Consider the following 24,442-nt stretch of genomic DNA (forward strand, 5'->3'; position numbering starts at 1 on the left):
CAATAAAATAGAGATTCAAAAAACAGTAGAAAAAAAATCAATAAAACCAAGAGCTGGTTCTTTGAAAAGGTAAACAAAATTGGCAAATCTCTGGCTAAGCTCACTAAGAAGAGGAGAGAAAGAACCCAAATAAACAAAGTAAGAAATGAAAAAGGAGCAGTCATAATGGATAGTGCAGAAATAATAATAATGATAAAGCCAGAATACTATGAACAATTATATGCCAACAATTTGACAATCTGGAAGAAATGGACAGCTTTCTAGAGTCTTACAGCCTGCCAAAACTGAATCAAGAAGAAACAGACCAACTGAACAGACCGATCACTAGAAATGAAATTGAAGAGGTCATAAAAACACTCCCTACAAATAAAAGTCCAGGACCAGATGGCTTCACAGATGAATTCTACCAAACATACAAAGAGGAACTGCTGCCCATCCTCCTTAAACTTTTTAAAAAGGTTTAAGAAGAAGAAATACTCCCAAAGACATTCTATGATGCCACCATCACCCTAATTCCAAAACCAGACAAAGATACGACCAAAAAAGAAAACTATTGGCCAATATCTTTGATGAATATAGATGCAAAAATTCTCAACAAAATTTTAGCTAACTGAATCCAATAACATATCAAAAAGATTGTACACCATGACCAGGTAGGGTTCATCCCAGGTTCACAAGGATGGTTCAACATATGCAAATCAATTAATGTCATACACCACGTTAACAAAAAAAAGGTCAAAAATCATATGATCATCTCAATAGATGCAGAAAAAGCATTTGACAAAGTTCAACATCCATTTATGATAAAAACTCTCACCAAAGTGGGTACAGAAGGAGCATTCCTTAATATAATCAAGGCAATTTATGACAAACCCACAGCAAATATAATACTTAATGGAAAAAACTGAAAGCCTTCCCACTAAAATCTGGAACAAGATAAGGATGCCCACTCTCACCTCTGTTATTCAAGATAGTACTGGAGTACTAAGTCCTAGCCTCAGCAATTAGACAAATGAAAGAAATAAAAGGCATCCAAATAGGAAGAGAAGAGATAAAACTGTCACTGTATGCAGATGACATGATACTATACATAGCAAACCCTAAGGACTCAACCAAAAAACTACTTCAACTGATCAACAAATTCAGCAAAGTAGCAGGATATAAGATTAACATTCAGAAATCAGTCACATTTCTGTGTACTAACAATGAAACCTTAGAAAAGGACTACAAAAACACAGTATCTTTTAAAATGTACCCCAAAAAGTCAAATACCTGGGAATACACCTGACCTATATGCTGAGAACTATAAAACTTTAATCAAAGAAATTAAAGAAGATGTAAAGAAATGGAAAGATATTCCATGTTCATGGATTGGAAAAATTAATATTGTAAAAATGGCCATACTACCCAAAGAAATCTAGAGATTCAATGCAATCCCTGTCAAATTACCCAGGACATTTTTCACAGAACTAGAACAAACAATCCAAAAATTTATATGGAACAACAAAAAACCCAGAATTGCCAAAGGAATTCTGAGAAACAAAAACCAAGCAGGAGGCATAACTCTTCCAGACCTCAAGCAATATTACAAAGCCACAGTCACTAAGACAGTGTGGTACTGGTACCAAAACAGACCAAGTGAGAAGAATAGAGAACCTGGAAATAAACCCTGACACCTATGGTCAATTAATCTTTGACAAAGGAGGCAAGAACATAAAATGGGAAAAAGATAGTCTTTTCAGCAAGTATTGCTGGGAAACCTGGACAGCTGCATGCAAAGCAATGAAATTAGAACACACCCTCACACTAGGCACAAAAATAAACTCAAAATGGCTTAAAGACTTAAATATAAGACAAGACACCATCAAACTCCCAGAAGAGAACACAGGCAAAACATTCTCTGAACATCAACCTTACAAATGTTTTTTTTGGGTCAGTCTCCCAAAGCAACAGAAATAAAAGCAAAAATAAACTAATGGGACCTAATCAAACTGACAAGCTTTTGCACAGCAAAGGAAACCAAAAAGACAACTTACAGAATGGGAGAAAATAGTTTCAAACGATGCAACGGACAAGGGCTTAATCTCTAGAATATACAAGCAACATATACAACTCAACAGCAAAAGAGCCAACAACCCAATAGAAAAATGGGCAAAAGACCTGAATAGACTGTTCTCCAAGGAAGATATACAGATGGCCAACAAGCACATGAAACAGTGCTCAACATCCCTGATTATAAGAGAAATGCAAATCAAAACTACCATGAGATACCACCTCACACCAGTCAGAATGGCCATCATTAATAAGTCCACAAATAACAAATGCTGGAGGGGTTTGTGGAGGAAAGGGAACCCTCCTGCACTGCTGGTGGGAATGTAAACTGGTACAGCCACTATGGAGAACAGTTTGGAGATACCTTAGAAATCTATACATTGAACTACAATATGACCCAGCAATCCCACTCTTGGGCATATATCTGGAGAAACTTTCCTTAAAAAAGACACATACAGCCACATGTTCATTGCAGCTCTATTCACAATGGCCAAGACATGGAAATACCACAAATGTCTATTAACAGACAATTGGATTAGGAAGATGTGGTATATATACACAGTGGAATACTACTCAGCCATAAAAAAGAAGGAAATAATGCCATTTGCAGCAACACGTATGAAACTACAGACTCTTATCCTGAGATAAGTAAGTCAGAAAGAGAAAGACAAATACCATATGATATCACTTATATCTGGAATCTACTATACGGCACAAAGGAACCTTTCCACAGAAAAGAAAATCATGGACTTGGAGAATAGACTTGTGGTTGCCCATGGGAAGGGGGAGGGAATAGGAGGGATTGGGAGTTTGGGGTTAACGGATGCAAACTATTGCTTTCGGAATGGATTAACAATGAGATCCTGCTGTGTAGCACTGAGAACTATGTCTAGATACTTACAATGTAGCACAACAATGGGAGAAAAAATTTATGTATACATATATGTGTAACTAGGTTCCCATGCTGTACAGTGGAAGAAAAAAAAAGTGTGTTGGGGGAAATAACAATAATAAATAAATAAATAGAAAGGAAAAAAAACCCTAAAACAAAAAGATGCATGCACCCCTATGTTCACAGCAGTAGTATTCATAATAATCAAGAAATGGAAACAACCTAAATGTCCATTGACAGAAGAAAGGATTAAGAAAATATGGTGCATATAGACAATGGATACTACTCAATCATGAAAAGAATGAAATAATGCTATTCGTAGCAACATGGATGCAACTAGAGATTCTCATACTAAATGTAGTTAGAAAGAGAATGACAAATACTATAGCGTATCATTTATACGTCGAATCTAAAATATGGCACAAACGAACCTATCTGCAAAACAGAAAAAGACTCAGAGACGTAGAAAACAGATTTTTGCTTGCCAAGGGGGAAGGTGCTTAGTAGATATAAACTATTACATTTAGAATGGATAAACAATAAGGTCCAATTTTTAGCACAGGGACCTATATCCAAACTCCCAGGATAGTCTACGATGGAAAATAATATAAAAAAGAATGTGTGTGTATAATATTTTTTGTATATATTATAGAAATAATACTCCCCTTTTCCCCTCAGAAATGATCTATTTAGAAAATCTGAAATATTTAACAAAATAATTCTAATAAGTGATGAGAACAAAGTTGTAGAATACAGGTTTATACATAAAAGTCAATGGCTTTCCTATTTCCTATTTGTTTCCTATATCCATAAACAAATGGAATTTGAAATTCAAACCACAATGCTACTTACATTAACATTCATCCAAAATGAAATACTTAGGAATAAATCTTACAAAATACATATAAGAATTATATGAGGAACACTATAAAATTCTGATGTAAGTTAATAAAGAAGTACAAAATAAATGGACTGATAGTCCATGTTCATGAATAGGAAGATTCAATATTGTCAAGATATCAGTTTTGCACAACCTGATCTATAGAGTGAATGCACTTTCAATCAAAATCTCAGTAATATGGACAAATTAAATGTAAAATTTACATAGAGAGGCATCAGACCCAGAATATCTACCTCAGTATTGAAGTAGAGGATCCTATTGTACAGCACAAGGAACTATTTCCAATCTCTTGTGATAGAACATGATGGAAGATAGCACAAGAAAAAGAATATATATATATGTGTATATATATATATATATATGTAATACTGGGTCACTTTGCTGTATAGCAGAAGTTGACATAACGTTATAAAATCAACTATATTTAATACAAAATTCTTAAAATAAATACTGAAGAAGAACAAAGTTGGATTGACATTGTCTGACTCAAGATTTGCTCTTGGAGTTCCCATCGTGGCTCAGTAGCTAACGAATCCGACTAGGAACCATGAGGTTGCAGGTTCAATCCCTGGCCTTGGTCAGTGGGTTAAGGATCTGGCATTGCCATGAGCTGTGGTGTATGTTGCAGACGTAGCTTGGACCCTGCGTTGCTGTGGCTGTGGCGTAGGCTTGTGGCTACAGCTCCGATTAGACCCCCAGCCTGGGAACCTCCATATTGCCGCAGGAGCAGCCCTAGAAAAGGTTAAAAAAAAAAAAAAAGATTTACTCTAGAGGTACAGTAATCAAAACAGTGTGCTATTGGTGAAAGAACAGGCAAAGAGGTCCGAACAGAGAACCCAGAAACAGACCCAAATAAATATAGTCAACTGACAATGGAATAAAAATGATACAATGGAACAAAGACGGTTTTTTCTACAAATTGTTCTGAAACAAGTAGACATTAACATGCAAAAAAGAATCTAGACGCAAACTTATACCCTTCACAAATGTCACCTCACAATGGATCACAAACCAAAACATAAACTGCAAAATATAAAACTCCTAGAAGATAACATAAGAGAAAATCTAAATGATCTTGGCTTTTTAGATTACAACATCAAAGGCACAATCCATGGAAGAAACAATTGATGTGTTGGACTTCACTAAAATTAAAAACTTCTGCTCTGTGAAAGATAAAATCAAGAGAATGAGAAGTCAAGCCATGGGGTAGGAGAAAATATCTGCAAAAGATGTATCTGCTATAGGATTATTATTATTCAAATTATACAAAGAACACTTTAAAATTCAAAAACAAGAATATTAATAACGTTTAAAAAGACAGGTAAAAGATCTGAACAGATACATCATGGAAGATATGCATATCATAAGATAAGTATATGAAAGCATGTTTAACACTGTACGTCATTAGAACATTGCAAATTCATATGATACTGAAATAACATCATGTCTGTTAAATTGGCCAAAATCCAAAATATTGACACCGTTTCTCATAAGGATGTGGAGCCCTAGGTTCACTGCTATTACAAAAGTAACATGGTACAGTCACATTGTAAGTCACTTTGGTGGCTTCTTACAAGACTAAACATATTCTTACTATATGTCCCAGAAATCTCACTCCTTAATATTTACCCAAATTAATTAAAAACTTAAATCCACTCAAACCTGGTCACAGATGTTTATAATAGCTTTATTTATAACTGCAAAGACTTGGAAGTGACCAAGGTGGCCTTCAGTAGGTAAGTGGATAAACAACTCAATGGGATAATATCCTGGTTAAAATAAAATAAAATAAAGCCTATCAAGCCATTAAGAGATGGAGGAAATGTAAATATACAGCACTAAGTGAAAGAAGCCAGTCTGAAAAGGGTATAGACTACACAATTCTAACTACAAGACATTTTGGAAAAAGGCAAAGCTATAGAGATAGTAAAGTTTATTGGTTTCCCAGGGTTGGGGGTAAGGAAGAAGGAACAGAAGGAGTACAGAATAATTTTAGGGCAGTGAAATTATTATATAAGATATTCTAATGATGGATATATGTCATGATACATTTGAACAATGAGTGTACATTGTGCAATGAATTGTACAATGAATGCACAGCACCTAGAAGGAATGCTGATGTAAACTATGGAAAGTGGGTGATAATGATGTGTCAACATAGGTTCATGAATTGTAACAAATGGACCACTGTGATGCAGAATGTTGATAGTGAGGTAGATTGTGCATGCATGAGGACAGGAGTTGTATGGGAACAAATCTTTGTTTTTTCCATTTAGTTTTGCTGTGAGCTTAAAACTGCTCTAAAACTAAATTTATTAATAAAATAAGTTAATATGATACTGATCATTAATAATTAATAATAAAAATAAATTAATAAAAATTCAAAAGTCACAAAGGACCACATATTGCATGATTCTATTATATGAAATGTCCAGAATAGGTAAATACATAGAGATAGAAAGTGGATTAGTGGTTGTCTAGGGCTGGGAGTGGGGAAAGTGGAGGAATGGGAGATATTAGTGAGTGAGTGTGAGATCTCTTTTTGAAGTCATTCAAATATTCTAAAGTTGATGATGGTGATGGGTGTATATCTCTTTGAATTTACTAAAAACTATTTAATTGTACAGTTTAAATAGGTAAATAATGTGAACTGTTTCTCAACAAGGCTGTTAAAAATAAGCCATCACGAGTCAAAGATAAATCTATAGTTAGCAGATACCATTTATCTCCTCATTTAGCTTGAATGATTTGTTCATTTATTGGATTTATTAGATTTAAGCCTATTTTTGACAAGTCTTCTTTTGCAAAATGTATTCACGAAACTTAGCCCTACCCCCCTTTGCCAAATCAAACAAAATCAAAATTATAAACTGCTAGTTCCTTCCTCCTACTCCAGAAATAAGATATTTCACATTTGAGAATCATAGATGCAAGTAAATGTCTGTCATTTACAATTTGGAGCATCTGAAGGAATTATAAACAATACTGAATAAATTATCACTGACTCTTTCAGAACTTGCTTTAGATATTTTTAAAGCATCTGTACATAACTGGGTTTGGATTTTCATCTGCTGGTACATACACAAACATATTTACAGGTATACAAACATACACATTAATATCTCTTTGGTGGTAGGTTACAGTTTTCAGCAGCTACCAGGATTGGAATCCACTATTGGGGATTCCAGTGGTGGAATCCTAGTATGTCCTGAGATAAACACTGAACAACTAACATCCTTACCCTGGAAAAAAGAGCCAACTTCTTTCATCTGAAGCATATGGAAGTTCCCAAGCCAGGGACTGAATCTGAGCCACGACTGTGACCTACCCTGCAGCTGTGGCAACAATGGATAACCCACTGTGCCCAGGAGGGGATTGAACCTGTCCCTCTGCAGTGATGTGAGTTGCTACAGTTGGATTAACTCACTGTGCCATGGTGGGAACTCCAAAAAGCCAAGAATTGGAGTGACATAAATGCATGGAATGTTTTAGGCAAAGAAAATAAAATTCACAGCAAAATCTCCCCAAAATATTTAAGTATCTCCATCTCTCCCAAAGTTTCTCTCCCAGTAGCACTAATCTAACTTGCCCCAATTTTCTCAGGTAACCCTCCTTGAACACTGGTTCTAAGATTTTTTTCATATCCCTTTTCAAGTTACTACAGTTTGAATATACCATATCATACAAGAAAAGTTATGAAAACTTGTAGGAAAAGAAGAATACAGATTTTCTTTTGACTACATGAAAATGAAAACTTTTATTCTATGAATGATATCACAGACAAAGGTAACATGAAGTGACATATATTAAAAGAACATATTTCCAATGAATCAAACTGAGATGTAATTAATAGCTTGACTATGCATAAGGACCTAAAATAAATCTGTGAAACAAAAGTCCTAACTTCTAATGGAAGAAATGAGCAGAGGAAACAAATCTTTATGGTATGGAGGAGGAACAAGAAATGGCACAGTACACACTGTAACTTTGTGTGTAAGTGAAGGATTTCCTGCTGTGACGTAAGGAAAACACTGTCCAGGGGACACAAAAAATAGATGAGATGAAATTCTTATTTTACGCAAGTATGTTTCATTATTTTGTTTCTAACAAAAATAAAATAGGTCTTTTCTGGCTGATATTTGTCTTGAAGCAGTGTACATTTTGCTTTTACAACTTTTGAAAGTCATTTTCTATTGCCAGATTTAAAATGATTTTTTGAACATTCTTCTATATAATTATCCAGGCAGGTGGGCTTTTGTGAATTTCTCTAGGTACATATTAGGTAATTGTTTTCTTCTTTTTTTTAAACAGAAGTAATCTTGCATTTCATAAGACAGTATTAAGCTCTCAATTTTCTTTCTTTCTTTCTTTCTTTTTTTTAGACCAACAGCTGTATTGAAAAGTCAGAACAGAGCCCCTCTCCCCTCACAGTCCTGGAGGTGTTGGCTTCAGGCTCAGCATCCAGGTATCCTGTAGGCCAAGAGGGCCTAAGCTCCCAATTTTCTTGATTTGGAGTCAGTTGTAATTCTAAAACTTTCTTAAGTATTCAAATTACTAACAAGCCAAATGGAGAGATTCTCAAGCTTACTATTAAATTAGAAATGAGGAACTGGTGATAATGAGATATCATTTCTCAACCATCTGTTTAGAAAAATTTTTATTTGAAAAATCAGAGGAAGAGTTATTTTGTGGCACAGTGGGTTAAGGTACTGGTATTGTCACTGCAGTGGCTTGGGTCACTGCTGTGGTGCAGGTCCAATTCCTGGAACTTCCATATGCCATGGGTGCAGGAAAAAAAAAATAAGGAAGAAAATCATGTGTGGAAAAGAATTTGGAAAAACAGGTACCCTTCTGCTCTGATGATGGGGACGTAAAATGTTGTGGCTTTTCTGAAGAACACTTTAGAAACAACCCTATCATCCTTTCACTTGGGCAAGGAGTAATCACAGTAACAACAACAGCTAGAGCTAACATACGTTGTTCTAAGTATTTCACACATACCTCAGAATAAAATACTAGTATCATATCAGTTTTACAGATGAGGAAACCGAGGCAAAGAAATGTCAAAAAGAGTTCACACAAAAAATGAAATGTTACAAAAGTTGGAATTCTGAGTTCAGAAGTTTTAATGACGCAACTCTATGTATAATTTCATTCCCATCCAGCAATTACATACCTGGAACAAATATCTCCAGAAAACTCCCTGGAAATCATTGACAAGGGGTCATTACTCTTCTTTCAAAATACTTTTAACTATCATTAATAAGTCAACAGATAACAAATGTTGGAAAGGGTGTTGAGAAAAGGGTACCCACCCTCCTTCAGTGTTGGTAGGAATGTAAATTGTACCTCAGAAAACTGAATGTAGGACTACCATATGACCCAGCAATCCCACTCCTGGGCATATATCCAGACAAAGCTTTCATTGAAAAAGATACATGCACCTGTATGCTCACTGAAGCACTATTCACAATAGCCAAGACATGGAAACAACTTAAATGTCCATGGACAGACGAATGGATTCAGAAAATGTGGTATATATACACAATGGAGTACCATTCAACCATAAAAAGAGTTAAATAATACCATTTGCAGCAACATGGATGGAACTAGAAACTCTCATACTAAGTGAAGAAAGTCAGAAAGAGAAAGACAAATACCATATGATATGACTTATATTTGGAATCTAATAATGGCACAAATGAACCTATCTACAGAAAAGAAACGAACTCTTGGACTTGGAGAACAGATTTGTGATTGTCAAGGGGGAGGGGGGGGCATGGTATGGACTGGGAGTTTGGGGTTAGTAGATGCACACTATTGCATTTACAGTGGATAAGCAATGAGATCCTGCGGTATAGCACAGGCAACTGTATCTAGTCACTTGGAATGGAACATGATGGAGGGTAATGTGAGAAAAAGAATGTATACAATTTCTGTACAGCAGAAATGGACAGAACACTGTTAATCAATTATAATAGAAAAAAATGAAAATCTTAAAAGACAGAAAAAGAAAAAAAACCCTATCCTTTTCCTTACCTGGTTTCTTACATTAAGTACTCTCAGAATTGTCTAAAGATGAATCTGATTGTCAGTTATTTTAAAACTACAGAAAAAATCTAAGAAAAATTAAAAGCCTGAAAATATATTATTGTTTTATTTCATTTAGGAGCACTGATTTTTTTTTAATGATTCTTTCCCTGGCTCTCTCTACATCCATTCATCCATCCTAAGAGAGTACTGTAGTTGTCTTTTATTTAGGCCTTGTGTACTTGTGCAAATAATCAATATATTTTGTCTCTCTTTTGGGGACCATTCTCTCCCATTATACCTTTTTATCGGTTACTGTTGGATACATAAACTATTACTTTTTGTGAATTTATCTTGTATCCAAGTAATTGACTGAACTCTGATTATTTTTAAAACAAATTGGAGTTGATACTATTTGATTTTGAATACCCCCTACTATCATTTTGTCATCAAATAATGGTAATTTTGTTTCCTTATTTTCTAAAATTAGACTTTTTGTTCTTCTTGATACCTTACTGAATTGGCCCAAATACCTCCAAATGGTTATAAGGTAATGGTACTTGTATGTATTCTGTATTATTGATGACTTAAATAAATGTATTCCTGATATTCCCTTAAAAACTTTTTTTTAGACATGGAAGAAGTATTTTTCTGTTCCTACAATTGGTCATTAATTTTACTGAATGTCTTATAAAATGCCCATTGAGAACACAGTGGTCTGTTTTATAATATTTAATTGATATGAGGCAGGCATATTTCCCAGAACATCACCTAGTGCTTACAAAGGTTTATCCTTTTTTAAAAAATTATTTTATAGCTGCACCCAGTTCCTGTGCCACGGATTGAATCTGAGCCATAGCTGTGACCTATGCCACAGCTATTACAATGCTGAATCTTTTAACCCACTGCTCTGGGTGGGGGATTGAACCTGCACCTCCAAAGTGACTCAAGAAGCTGCAGGTGGATTCTAAACCCAATGTGCCACAGCAGGAAACCTGAAAGTTTATTCTTTTAGTATGATGTTCAGTCATTTTTTGCTAAAATTTTATTAGGTTTTCATGCTATATTCATGAAATTGAGTTATATTTGCTAATTATTTATCTTGCCAGGTTTTGTTCTCAGGACTATGCTGGCCTTACAAAATAAAAAGATTTTAAACTTCTTTTACATTGTCAAATAGTTTATATAACAATTTATCTATTTCCTAAAAACTTAAGAAAAAATGACCAGCAACATTCTAATCCTAGATTACCTTTCTTTGTGGGGGGAGGGGTAGTGATTTACAGTTTTTTGTAATTATGGATCTACTTCGCCTTTCTTTCTTTTTTTTTTTTTTTTTTTGCCATTTCTTGGGCCGCTCCCATGGCATATGGAGGTTCCCAGACTAGGGGTCGAATCAGAGCCACATTTGCGACCTATACCACAGCTCATGGCAATGATGGATCCTTAACCCACTGAGCAAAGCCAGGGATCGAACCTGTAACCTCATGGTTCCTAGTCAGATTCATTAACCACTGAGCCACGATGGGAACTCCTACTTAGTTTCTATAATTGTTGTTAACTGTGATCATTTATATTACCCCCAGTTTTCTGTTTAATTGGGTTTTTCATATATATGACTTGAACAAGGAATGCTCTATTTTTAATTCTTTATTACCTGGTATGTTACAAGCTCTTTCTTATTTCTAATTTTAGTTGTTTTAACCTTTATTCTTCATTAATATTTTCCAGAGCTTGTCTATTGCTTTTGGACATTCCTCCATCCATCCATTTCTCCTTCCTTCACTTTTCTATATAATTGCTTTATTTTTCCCCCCCCTGAAATTTACAAGTATGTGGAAGGATGAAAAGGAATACATATTTCTATTTTTAGAGTGATTTTATCCATATCTGTTACTTCCATTATTACATATATATATATACACACACACACACAGACACACACACACACACACACATATACATGTACATATATGTATTTTAAATGTCCACACCTGCACCATAAGGAAGTTTCTGGACCAGGTACTGAATTCGAGCCACAACTGCGACCTACGCCACAGTTGCAGCAATGCTGGATCCTTTAACTCATTGCACTGGGCTGGGTATTGAAGGCACACCTCCACAGCAACCTGAGCCACTGCAGCTGGATTCTTAACCCACTGCACCAAAGTTGGAACTACTGACTCTGTATTTTTTTTGTTGTTGTTGTTGTCTTTTGAGGGCCGCACATGCGGCATATGGAAGTTCCCAGGCTAGGGGTCTAATCAGAGCTGTAGCTTCTGGCCTACACCACAGCCACAGCAACATAGGATCCAAGCCGCGTCTGCGACCTATACCACAGCTCACAGCAACGCTGTATCCTTAACCCACTGAGTGAGGCCAGGGATCGAACCCACAACCTCATGGTTCCTAGTTGGATTTGTTAACCACTGCGCCACGACGGGAACTCCTGACTCGGTATTTTTTAATGGTACAGTAAATGGAGTATTATGCTTTATAATTATTATACCTTCATGGTAGAGCAAACTTTTTCTAAAATAAATTTACCTTTTTTACTCTTAAGGTTTGCCTTGAATTATTATTATATTTTTCAAATGAACACTTGTTATCCTCTTTCCTTTCACTGAATTTGACTGACAAATACTTGTACATATTTTCATTACAGCCTTGGTTTGTATTGTAACTGCTGTTTTTAGAGGTTTTAGTTCAAGTAACATGTTACTTGGTCTGACTTCTGCGAGTCTTCTTATAAATTTAAATCTCACAGCGTTTCTATGAGGGGTATATTTGGACCATTCATCTTAATAAACATTGTGCTTGATAAACACAGGCCTGGTACACAAATCACATTTTAAGTAGGAACTGAGCCTCTATATGCCTGGCTGAGCAAATAATGAGTTAGTGAAATAAACTCAACTTCAACTATTTTGTGCATTTCCCTTCTTCCAACAGGCATTTGAGAATCCATTTTTTTTTTTTGTCTTTTGTCTTTTTAGGGCTGCACCTGCGGTATATGGAGGTTCCCGGGTAGGGGTCAAATCAAAGCTGTTGCTGCCAGAGTATACCAGAGCCACAGCAACACAGAATCAGAGCTGTGTCTGCAACCTACACCACAGCTCCCGGCAACGCTGGATCCTTAACCCACTGAGCAAGGCCAGGGATTGAACCTGCAACCTCATCGTTCCTAGTCGGATTCTTTTCCGTTATGCCACAATGGGAACTCCAGAATCCATGTTTTTTTTTTTTTTTTTTTTTTTTTTTTTTTTTTTTTTTTTTCATCTCCAAATAGCCTTGTAGGAATAGCTGTGCTTCAGGGATGTATGCTCAAGATGAATAATAATAATTCCTCTGGTCTAATCCCCAACTTTTATGAGCTCGTTATTGGATATATGCTCTTAATGATCCTTCCAAATTAGTTGATATTTTGAATTTGGACAAAATATAAAATCTATCAGACACTCTCAGTGGGAGATGGTTAAAAAAGCAGTATATCACCACAGGTAGTGTTTGGAATGAGTGTTTTTACCTCAGATCTGTGTTTAAAGCACACATAAAACCTTTTACAGAATTGTGTATTATAAAATAACTTACTTTCAAACATTTAGGCCTCCTCCCCAAATAACTCTATGAAATAAATCAGGTCAAAGTGACCATATTGTATTATTCCACCCAAAGGATTTCTTTCAAAGATACTCTTTCCTACCACTGAGCACTGGGAAATACATCAAGTCTCAAGCTCACAAGGAGCTGCTGTAACCAGAGTGAGCATGTAGCCTGTGGGAAATAAATCACACAGAAGCCAGCCAGCTCAATGAATGCAGATTGGTTGTCACTGCTAAACCTCTTATAGCTTCCAGGGACTTTTATCCACACACATTCTAATTCATCACAGATCCAATTCCATAAAAGGCATGCAAAGCTGTGGAGCTTGGTTCTACACATTCTTCATTTCTAAAGTATCTGCCCCACATCAGGTTTATCAAAGCACATCCATTGAAACATCCTTACAAGTTGAAGGGAACTACTGGGTTGTTTAGGGTCAAAAGTTTCTATCTACAGTGATACTCCATAATATAATAGGTCTAAGTCCAAAAGTTAGTTTATCCAGGCAAGTCAAATTATTCTAGAATGTTCTTAAATTTTATTTATATTGTCAGGTCCTTAAATTTTTAGGTGTCAATAATATTCTTTCATGTCTCCTGAATTGGGGGCTATTATCTCCTTTTTCCTGTCAGTGGAAGCTTGGATATTTTAAAAGTAGAGAAAGAAAGCTGTTGTACAGGGCACTGTGTGAATGATGCAAGCAGTCTTTTCTCTCTCTCTCTTTTTGGGTGAAATACATGGAGTGGAATTCTATTTGATTAAAAATTGCTATGACAAAATACTGCTGCATACATATTGTTAGTACTGTCCCTCCCCATTACTGTGCATTTATGAAATAAAAATGTGTACAGGAAACTACATGCATTGTTACCAAAACACGCACAACTACAGATGAAGCTATCTAGATACAGGTCTAAAGGAGAGAGAACAATGTTCCTGAAAAGGGGGACCAATGTGTGCAAAAGGAACATAGCAAACACTAAAAGCTGATGCAAAAAGAAAACAGAAAATGGGGAACAAAAAGTTAAGTTACTCATGTGGTAAGCAGCAGAATCTAGATTTCAAGTGTGTCTGAACATAAAACCCCCTGCTTCTCTAGTTACACCTCATCAAGATTTGCTTGGCAAATAGTGGGCATAAGTGAAAGCCCTTTACTGCTGCCTTATTTATCCAACTTTGACTTGTCTCATGGAATAAAGCCTGGAGTTGACCCATATTTCTCCTTGGTGATGTGTCAATTTGCTTCAGTCAGTTCGTCTAACAAGCTTTTCTGAATGTTCTAATTCTGACTGTGCAGAAACCTATCACTGCTGTTGAGATAGGAGGGAAAGGGGCAGGACACAACCGCTGGATAAATAAAGGGGCACAGCCATTAGGAATTGGCTGAGACCAAGGTGGCATTAAGAACAGTCTGGTCATTGAACTTTAGCACATTATACCTTCATTATAATATTAAAAATCACTCCCACTTATGCCATGAGAGTTCCAAGGTAGACTACCAAAGTCCCATAAGTGGGCAAATGGCTCATTTCCTGGAGATCTCCATCTTTTCCTGGAATAGCAAGAAGATTTCTCCCATTCCTTAGCATAGAACGTTATTCAGTCCATCAAAACCTACAGCCTCCGCTCTGGGGCCTCTCTCACTATCTGAGCAGGTTGTATTCTGCCTATGAATCGCATATCTCTCCATAAACTTGCTTTCACTTTATTTTGGCTGCTCTTGAATTCTTTCCTGCAAGAAGCCAAGGAACCTCACTTGGTGGTCTGTCCCCAGGACTCCGGTGGGTCCCAGAAGTGACAATTTCTCCTCCTGCAACACTGTCATCACACTCCTTTGGCAGAGTGTGCAAAGCTGTACAATTGATCAGATCTAAATTGCTGGAGCTTTTTGAGTTTTGGATTTCCCCCCAAAGGTGGGTGTTATTTTACAACAAATGAATGAATACTGAATACTGAGAGAGTAGTTTCAATGACCAGTGGCTGAAACAATTGAAAGCTGTTAAGTCAGATTTTTCATTTTCTAAACTACCCCTTCCAGTTTTAAAATGTAGCTCTTAAGCTATCCAGCTTTCTAGGAAACTTTCCCCCTTACCAGCTCCTCCCTAACATTTTGCTGCTGTTGAAAACAGGAGCTGTATCTCTGAATGCAGGGGGATAAAAGGCAAGTGGACTTTGTAGGTATTAATGTGAACTCTGCAATGAATATACAATCAGAGGATAAGAGCTATCATATGATTCCCTTCTCATACAACAGAAAACCAATTTGCTTAATTGCCTGTGCTTAAGGGTAATGTCATCTTGCAGGGCTTACTATTTTATAGTGATGAGAGAATATTAAGTTAGTAATGTCATAAGTCAATAAAAAAATTCATAGGCCACGAATAAGCATGTTAGAAAAAGAACAGAAATGGCAAGTGATAGGGTTAATTCATGAAATTTTCTGTTTTAGATACCTGACTCCTGAGGAGAGATGACTGACAATAACTTATGGAGAACCTATTAGTAGCATAGGAGCAGTTAAGTTACCTTATAATTTCAAATATTCTTAATCCTAAGATCCCCTTACAGAAAGGAGCCATCTAGCTCAGTCTTATTGAATGTTTCTTTGAGAATATTTGAGGTATATTAAAATCAAACTATATTTTTTTTAGTCTTTCAACATATATTTCTTTAGCATTAGCTCAGACAGAGGGCATATCTTGGTCTTTTTTTTTTTTTTTTTTGGAGGGCCCTACCTGTGGTATATGGAGGTTCCCAGGCTAGGGGTCTAATCAGAGCTGTAGCTGCCAGCCTACACCAGAGCCATAGCAAAACAGGATCCAAGCAGTGTCTGCGACCTACACCACAGCTCACAGCAAAGCCGGATCCTTAGCCCACTGAGCGAGGCCAGGGATCGAACTCACATCCTCCTGAATGCTAGTCTGGTCCACTAGTGCTGAGCCAAGACAGGAACTCCTCATTTTGGATAAAATATTATCAGTGGTTTACAATCCAGGAGATAGATCACAAAAACTGTTATCTACATTGTACAGCAAAGGTACTTATGATTCAAATAAAATTCTTTATGAATTAAAGTTAGGACAAGGTTAGAGTAGAAGCATTTTCCAAACTGGACAAAGATTATTTTTGGTTTGCTTTTTGTTTTTTTCTGCTTTTTAGGGCTGCACCCGCAGCATATGGAGGTTCCCAGGCTAGGGGTCAAACTGGAGCTCCAGCTGCCAACCTATGCCGCAGCTACAGCCACAGCAAATCCAAGCTGTGTCTGCGACCTACACCACTGCTCATGGAAACGCTTGATCTTTAACCCACTGAGTAGGGCCAGGGATCAAACCTGTGCCCTCATGGACACTAGTTGAGTTCATTACTGCTGAGCCATTACAGGAACTCCTGGACAAGGAGTCCTTATGAAGATAACATTCTAGCCTTTTCTATTTTCCCTTGACTCTTCTCCAAGGAAGGGAAATTATAAACCCTGAGTACGGAGTAAAGATTTGGCAGAAAATACTGGCATATGTCTTTTCCTGTCATACTAGAAGAAATTAGTGACTTTAAAAAGAGCACTTAAAGTAATAATGAAAAAAATTGTTAATGGCTTGTAGCAATTGGTGAAGTACTTGAGAGCCTTGAATCAGTCAGAAAAATTTGGAAAACTAGAGCTTACAAAACTGAATAAGCCAGATGATAAAAAATAGCAATGGCACTGAAACTGTACTTAATTGTGGCTAGCTATCTAACCATCTCCATGTTTTTTTTTTTTTTTTTTTGATGTATCAAATGAATGGAGCTGATCTGACCATCATGTTACTTTGTCTGAAAATCTAGACACTACTATGATGCATGGCTGATATCTTAGCCTAAATGAATGGAGCTAAACCTGTGTCAATGCAAAGAGGCCTGCTAGGGAAACTGGCCTTGTGATTCTGGATTCACAGACACGTGGCCAGTTGTGGGGCCTATCAGTCTGTGTGGTTCATGACATTGAGTCACTTCTTAACAGTTCTGCTCAAGGTTCCCATTTTTCCTTGAAATCTGTAGTTCTTCCTCATGTAACATGATCATGAAGAATTTGTGTTTTGGGAACTTACAGATCTAAGTTTGAATCTAGGTTCCATCACTAACAGTGACCTTGGGCAAGTTAATAACTTTAGAAATCCTTAGTTTATGCACTTGTACAATTATAATTCACACCACTAACATGCAGTGCCAATGCAAGGATTAACTGGGATGAAGCGCCTCGCCTGGCACATGAGAGGCACTTACCAAATGGGACTTTTCATGATATATCATGTGGCAAATAAACATGAGAAAGTAACAACACTTACCTTTCTATGGAATACTAATGATAAAAGTATTGTGCAAAATAATATTTAATATAAACACAACAAACATCACCATTAATAAAAATTATAACTTAAAGGTTGAAGTAAATGTGCTCACTTTCTGGTAATTATAATTATAAAATTAGATCACTCTAGAAGTGAAAACCCTAATTTACTCATAGAACAAACATTACTAGAGCATCACATATGTGCCAGAGGTTTCTTTAAGGACAATATGTCGGAGACACGTGTAAAAAGCACGAGGAAAGTGTCACAACTTACCCCACCGACTTTCTCAAAGTGAGATCCATCTTTCTTAAAATCTGTGAGGGCCCCATTGAAATACCAGGTAAATGTGATGTCTAATAGCGGGTCGTGTTGCACCTGGCAAGGCAAAATGATGCTTTCACCCACGGAGACATCCATGTTGGATGGTGCCAAAATTATTCTTGTTGGCTCTATGGGGGAAATAATAAAGTCTTAAGTGAAACTTCAGCATCTTTTATTTTGATGAAAGTAATTTTCATAGGCAGCTTAGTAGTCTAACTTATAGTGTGCATATTTGTATAGACACATGTGTATGTATATATACCTCTATATAATTAGAGGTCTTTAAGATTAAAACAGACATTTTGATGCAGATCCAGAACATATTTCATTGGATCCACTGATTCTTATTAAAATAATTAGAATATCTAAATTTATCAGGTATAGAAATTTAAAAATTGAAGTAACCAGTAAATAAGAGTTATACTACTACTACAAAATCAATTTCATTTCCGTTTTATTGCTTAATGAAATACAGAGGTAGAAATAGAAACAGAAAACAAAGTATTTTCAATGACTGCAAAGTGCATTACCACCAAAATTTACTTAGACTTGAACTTCAGAAAGACTACAAAAAGATGTTTAGAATAGGTAAAATACTAAGTTAAAATGTTAATTAATTACTGTTTCTTTCCCAAATGCAAATGTCCACATGTGCACTGCTTTTTGGTGTCACCACACCCCTTCCATCTGCTGTGAATTAAATGTCTTGACTCCACTCTTCCATTGCTCCTCTCCATTTCTTTGCTCCATGTTGCAGCAAAAGTCTTCAAAAGAGTCATTTAGTATATCATCTACAATTTCTCTGCAAAATTCCCTCTTTTACCCATTCTAGGCAGGCTTTAGTAAACCTCAATCCGTTTGCTTTCATCAAGGTCCTCAGAAATCACTCCATTGCAAAATCCAGTGGTACTTGTTTCAATCTCACTTTACTTAATTGACCTTTTGCTGTGTCTGCTACACTAGATCACTGCCTTCTCCTTGGTACACTATCTTTGCTTGGTCTCTGGGACACTACGCTATCTTAGTTTTCTCCTATTGTGCTTGTCATTCCTTTTTTGTCCCCTTTTACAGTTCCTCATCTTTTTCTAAATCTCTCAACAGAGGATTATCTCAAGCTCAGTCCTTGGTTTTTCTTACTCTCTATCTTCATGCACTTAGTGATTTTATGGAGTCTCTTCAAATACCTAACGACACACTAACAACTCCAGAGTGCATTTCTCCATCCTCCATCTTTTTCCCTAAATTCAGACTCATTCATCCAAATGCCTGCTTGGCATCTCCACTTAGGTGTTATGACAGACTGTTCATTACTCCTTTCAGAGCACATAGTAGGATTCGATGGTGAATGCTTCTGATTTCAGGCATAGCCAAATGCTTTGCTTTGGCAAATGAAATGTAAGTAGTTATGTGTGGCACTGACAGGGAGAAGCTTGGAAGAACTAATGGGCAATGTGACTTGTCTTTTTTCTTCTTCCATGATGATGGGAAATGTAACAGATTGTGGAGGCACTGGGATACTTTTTTTTTCCTGAATAAAGACAGCAGAGCTGAGCTACTACCATAGACTTTCGGCATGAACAAAAAGTAAGTCTTTGCTATGTTAATGCACAGAGATCTTGATTTTATTTGCCATTGCAGAATACTGTGGTCTGATTTACAGATAGAATCTAATAAACACCTCAGACTCAACACATGCAAACTAAGGTCCTGATCCTCCTCCTCAAACCTGGGCAAACTCAGCCTTTCCACTTAAGTTGTTCTGACTGTTATTCTTCTTGTAGTTCACCAAACACCCTGCAGGCATCCTTCTCTTTTTTCTCTCAGACCCCATGTCCAATTTGTCAACAATGCCTAGTGATTTCACATGCAGAACACATGCGGAATTGGATCCCCTCACATTACCTCCTCTGTTGCAACCCTTATCTGGGTCATATCACTCCGTCTAGATTACAGTGGTCTTCTGAGACTGCATCTACTTCTACCATTAACTCCTCAGAGTCTTTTCTCAACATAGCAGGTAGAGCAGTCTTTTAAACATGTCTTTCCCATCATTTCATTCCTCTGCTTAATAATCTGCACCAGTCTCTCCTTTTCACTCCAAGTAAAAGCTGAAGTCCTAACAAAGTCTATGAAACTTTCACACAATTGTCCCCATGGAATCCATTGAACTCTTTCTCCAAGAAATCTTCACTCACATCTCTCCTTTCAGTGAGGCCTACACTGAATCATTCAGTTTCACGTTCTAACTTACGTCTCCCATTCCTCTGTTTTCTAATTGGTTTCTATTTTTTTTTCCCTTCTAAGAATTTCCTTGCTTTTTATTTGTACTCCTTTTTTCTTTCTACATGTAGTAGAATGTAAGCTTCACGAGGGCAGCATTTCTGTTAGTTTATTTACTGAGCAACCCAAGTACCTGGCACATGGTAAGTACCGAATGTTGTTGCATGATTAAATGAACAAAATATATCCAGAACACTAAATAACTTGTGTTGATAGGAAGGATTATGGACTGAAACATCTCCAGAGAATATCAAAAATACTGATAAAGGAAAAAGTCTGCCCAAAAGATTTGACATGATAAAATAGCATAAAATAATTTTTTTTTCTTTTTATGGCTGTACCTGCAGCATATGGAAGTTCCCTGTTTAGGGATTAAATTAGAGCTGCAGCTGAGGCCTATGCCATGGTCACAACAGTGCAAGATCCGAGCTGCACTGCTTGGGGCAATGTTGGATCCTTAACCCACTGAGTGAGGCCAGGATCGAACCTGTATCATCATGGATACTAGTTAGGTTCTTAATTCTCTGAGCTACAATGGGAACTCATAAAAGTTAATAGCACATGCTTTTTGTAATTCTACTGCTCATTATGCCAGCATAGTAACTAGTGTGTGCCCCAGTGGGCATGGTGATATACAAAGAAATATTAAGAACTGTTCTCTTGACTTTTTGACCTGTTAAAGTTAACAGAAGTACAAACACAACATCTACCTGAATATTGCACTGCATACTATGAGAAGCATTTTTTTTCCCTTTTATCATAATAAAATACCAAATATTGTACTCCTACATAAAGTTATCTTTAAGAAAGGCACCTACCTGTAACAACCAAGTGTGTTGAGCCATTGGCTTTCCCAAACTGGTTTTCTGCTATACAGGTATAAATCCCAACATCAGCTTTAGTCACATTGGCAACTTTGAGTCCTCCATCTTTTAAAAAAGAAATTCTACAGCAAATACAAATGAGAGAAAATTTTTTTTTCAAAATAAATAGAATTTTTAACATAGAAGTATTTCCTTAAGCTACTATTTTTAAGGCAAGATAAACCAGTCCTTAGCTTTCTTGGGTATAAAGAAAATTAAAAGAAAATGTACTCGCACATGCACACAGCTGACTAAAAAAGTTGCTTTGCCAATTCAAATGTTCCTTGATATTTTTATACAGTTTTACTTAACAGCAAGAGTTAACATTACATCTGATTTGGGGGACACCTTTATCAAATAAGTGTGAAATGTTTTCCAAAAATATATGATGAATTAGATACTCGTGGGTTAGCCTTATCAATTTGGAGAAAACAAAATATAGACATGACACCATTTCCCCTAAATCTGAAACAGTATGTGAGAAATAAGAAATTCCCTGGCCTTCATTCTAAATTTGGGAGAGTCACATTTCACCCAGTATAAATCCAAACTCTGCAAAGAACATTTGCATGGTCACCCACGAACTACTGTAAAAATCTGGGCAGTAAATGAATATCACATTAGAGTTTCTGAGCATATGTTTAAAGTCCTTGGGGACAGTGGAAAACAAACCTGACTAGTAACCAGGAGAACCGCAGATTAGATCCCTGGACTCCCTCAACGGGTTAAGGATCCAGCGTTGCTGTGAGCTGTGGTGTAGGTGGCAGACTCAGCTTGAATCTGGCTTGCTGTGGCTGTAGCATAGGCCAGAGGCTACAGCTCTGATTCAACCCCTGGCCTGGGAACCTACATATGCTGTGGGTGTGGCCCTAAAAAGAAAAAATAAATTAATTAATTAATGACAAAAATTAAGCACTTGGAATTTTGCATTTAACTAATTAACTACAGAAATATAAATGAGTATCTTACATGTGCCAGATGCTATGAGAATCTCTGAGATTACATTGTGATCAAGATAGAAAGTCCTTACATTCATGGAGAGTATAATCTAGTGAGTGGCACAGATAGTAAATTCTTAAATAAGTAAATGGGGTAAGTTCCAATATTTGAGAAGTAATCAGAAACAATCAGGGTGATAAAATAAAAGCAATGGCTATAGGGGATGTTTCCATGAGAGGTACTTCAGAAAATCCTCTTAGAAAAAGGTATGTTTGAAACTGAAAAAGAGGAATGAGAAAGAGCTGACCTGTCATTAGTCTGATCCATGAATCTTTATTGCCCATTTTGTCTACCCAGAATTATTTTCCTTTTCTTTGAATCTCTACAATCTTTACTATCCATACCATGCCTTTAATGCTTAGAATGCTTTTTATCTTCTATGATTCATATCTTTGATATGTGAGTTGGTATCTATCTAAACAGACAGTCAACTTTTGTTCTTTGTTTTGTTTTGAATGGCTGTACCTGAGGCACATGGAAGTTCTGGGGCCAGATACTGAATCCAAGCCACAGCAATGACCTACACCACAGCTGTGCTAATCCCTGATCTTTTAACCCACTGCACTGGGCTCTGGATTGAACTCAGTATCTCCACAGTGACCTGAGCCCCTGCAGTCAGATTCTTAACCCACTACACCAGAGCATAAACTTCAATGGTAAACTTCTTAAAAGGATCACAACTCCAGCCTCAGCATGGCCATGGTATGCGTAAACATGGTCAATAAATGCCTCTAAGCTTGGGGTGATATAGTAGGCAGAAAGATGCTCAGGGTGTTAAGACTAGTGTTGCAGGATCTCAGCTCAGTTTCTCAATTTTATTCTATCTGTTGTAAGACTTTAGGTACGTGTCAAAAATGTGATTTATTAGTACAAGTTTAGGTATCACAAAATACACAAGACACAGATTTTAAGTTGCAGGTATATACGTGTGGGTGTGTATTTTCCCTAGCTTGTGATTCACTTTCACTTGTACCCTGGCTTATTTCTCTTGAGTGAGAAAGTTACAGTGGAACCAGAGCTATCAAACAGGGTCCTGTCCATGATCCCAGGTAGAGCCATCTATGAAGGTTAATTGCTCATGTGATTTTTTTTTTTTTAACATATCAAGCTATATTTAAAACACGGTGGTTTGAGAATAATAGCTGAGACAGCTAATTAGGGAACACATAGCACTGTATTTCAATTTGAACAATGACAATGAAGGATTAAAAATTCCAAGAACTTTCCTAGGAAGCTGTAAAAAAAGGTGCTATGTCTGATTTCCCTTGTGGACTCCTGACCACGCTGTTGGGTGTGAATGCAATCTGATGAGGTTTTGTAATGATATAATTTAAAAAAATCTCTTTATATCTTATTAGAGAACAGAGTTGCTTTTTGTCATTGTTGTTGTTGTTTTTTAGCATATTGTGAACAGCCAAAAAAGGAAAGCTTGCAGGGAGGTGCACATGAATGAAAACTTAGGATTCAAAGACTCTTTTGTTGAGTTCCCGTCTTGGCGCAGCAGAAGCAAATCCGACTAGGAACCATGAGGCTGTGGGTTTGATCCATGGCCTCACTCAGTGGGTTAAGGATCCAGGGTCATCGCAGACATGGCTCAGATCTGGCATTGCTGTGGCTCTGGCATAGGCCAGCAGCAACAGCTCTGATTAGACCTCCAGCCTGGGGACCTCCATATACCGTGGTTACGGCCCTAAAAAAAGAAAAGAAAAAAACACAAAAAACACAAAACAAAACAAAACAAACAAACAAAAAAAGACTTTTTCGAGAAATGGGAGTAAGCTTAAAGAAGCAGAAAAATGATCCTAATCTTGCTTTTCTATGGCAAAGAACACATCCTAAGTCTTAGCCATATTCTCCCATTAGGACCTCACCTCACTAACTAGATAAGGGTGAGGGCCTTTACAAAATGTATTCTCCTATGTCTGATGGATGTCTACTCCACTTGCAGATTTTGGTCAACTCCCCAAACGCATAGGTTGGATTACATCTTTCTTTACTGCATATAAGTCATCTGTGCTTTTGTCCTAGCATTTGGCAAATGGCCTATTATATACCAGTGAGCTTTTGTGAGTAATATTTTTCAAGTAGTATTTCTCAATATTGAGTAATATTTTTCTCAAGAACACAGCAGTTGACCCATAGCATTGCTCAGTAAATTTTACCTGCCACTGCT

General features: G+C 36.7%; 1 protein-coding gene across 35 annotated transcripts in view; it reads right to left on the reverse strand.

Annotated features, from left to right (window-relative positions):
- CNTN3 (contactin 3) overlaps window positions 1–24,442 on the reverse strand; it is a 370,445-nt gene that overhangs the window by 58,267 nt on the left and 287,736 nt on the right. For all 35 annotated transcript variants that reach the window (XM_021069237.2, XM_084989060.1, XM_021069229.2 and 32 more), the window contains 2 exons: window positions 21,226–21,353; window positions 18,080–18,255 (listed from right to left, as the gene is read on the reverse strand). In XM_021069237.2, coding sequence (XP_020924896.2) covers window positions 18,080–18,255; window positions 21,226–21,353 — 304 coding nt within the window. The remainder of the gene's footprint in view (window positions 1–18,079; window positions 18,256–21,225; window positions 21,354–24,442) is intronic.

Source organism: Sus scrofa, chromosome 13, assembly GCF_054392235.1.
Source record: "Sus scrofa isolate SSC_HxYL_T2T_F1_AM1 chromosome 13, Sscrofa_HxYL_maternal_Yorkshire_Landrace_v2.0, whole genome shotgun sequence".
Classification (NCBI taxonomy): domain Eukaryota; kingdom Metazoa; phylum Chordata; class Mammalia; order Artiodactyla; family Suidae; genus Sus; species Sus scrofa.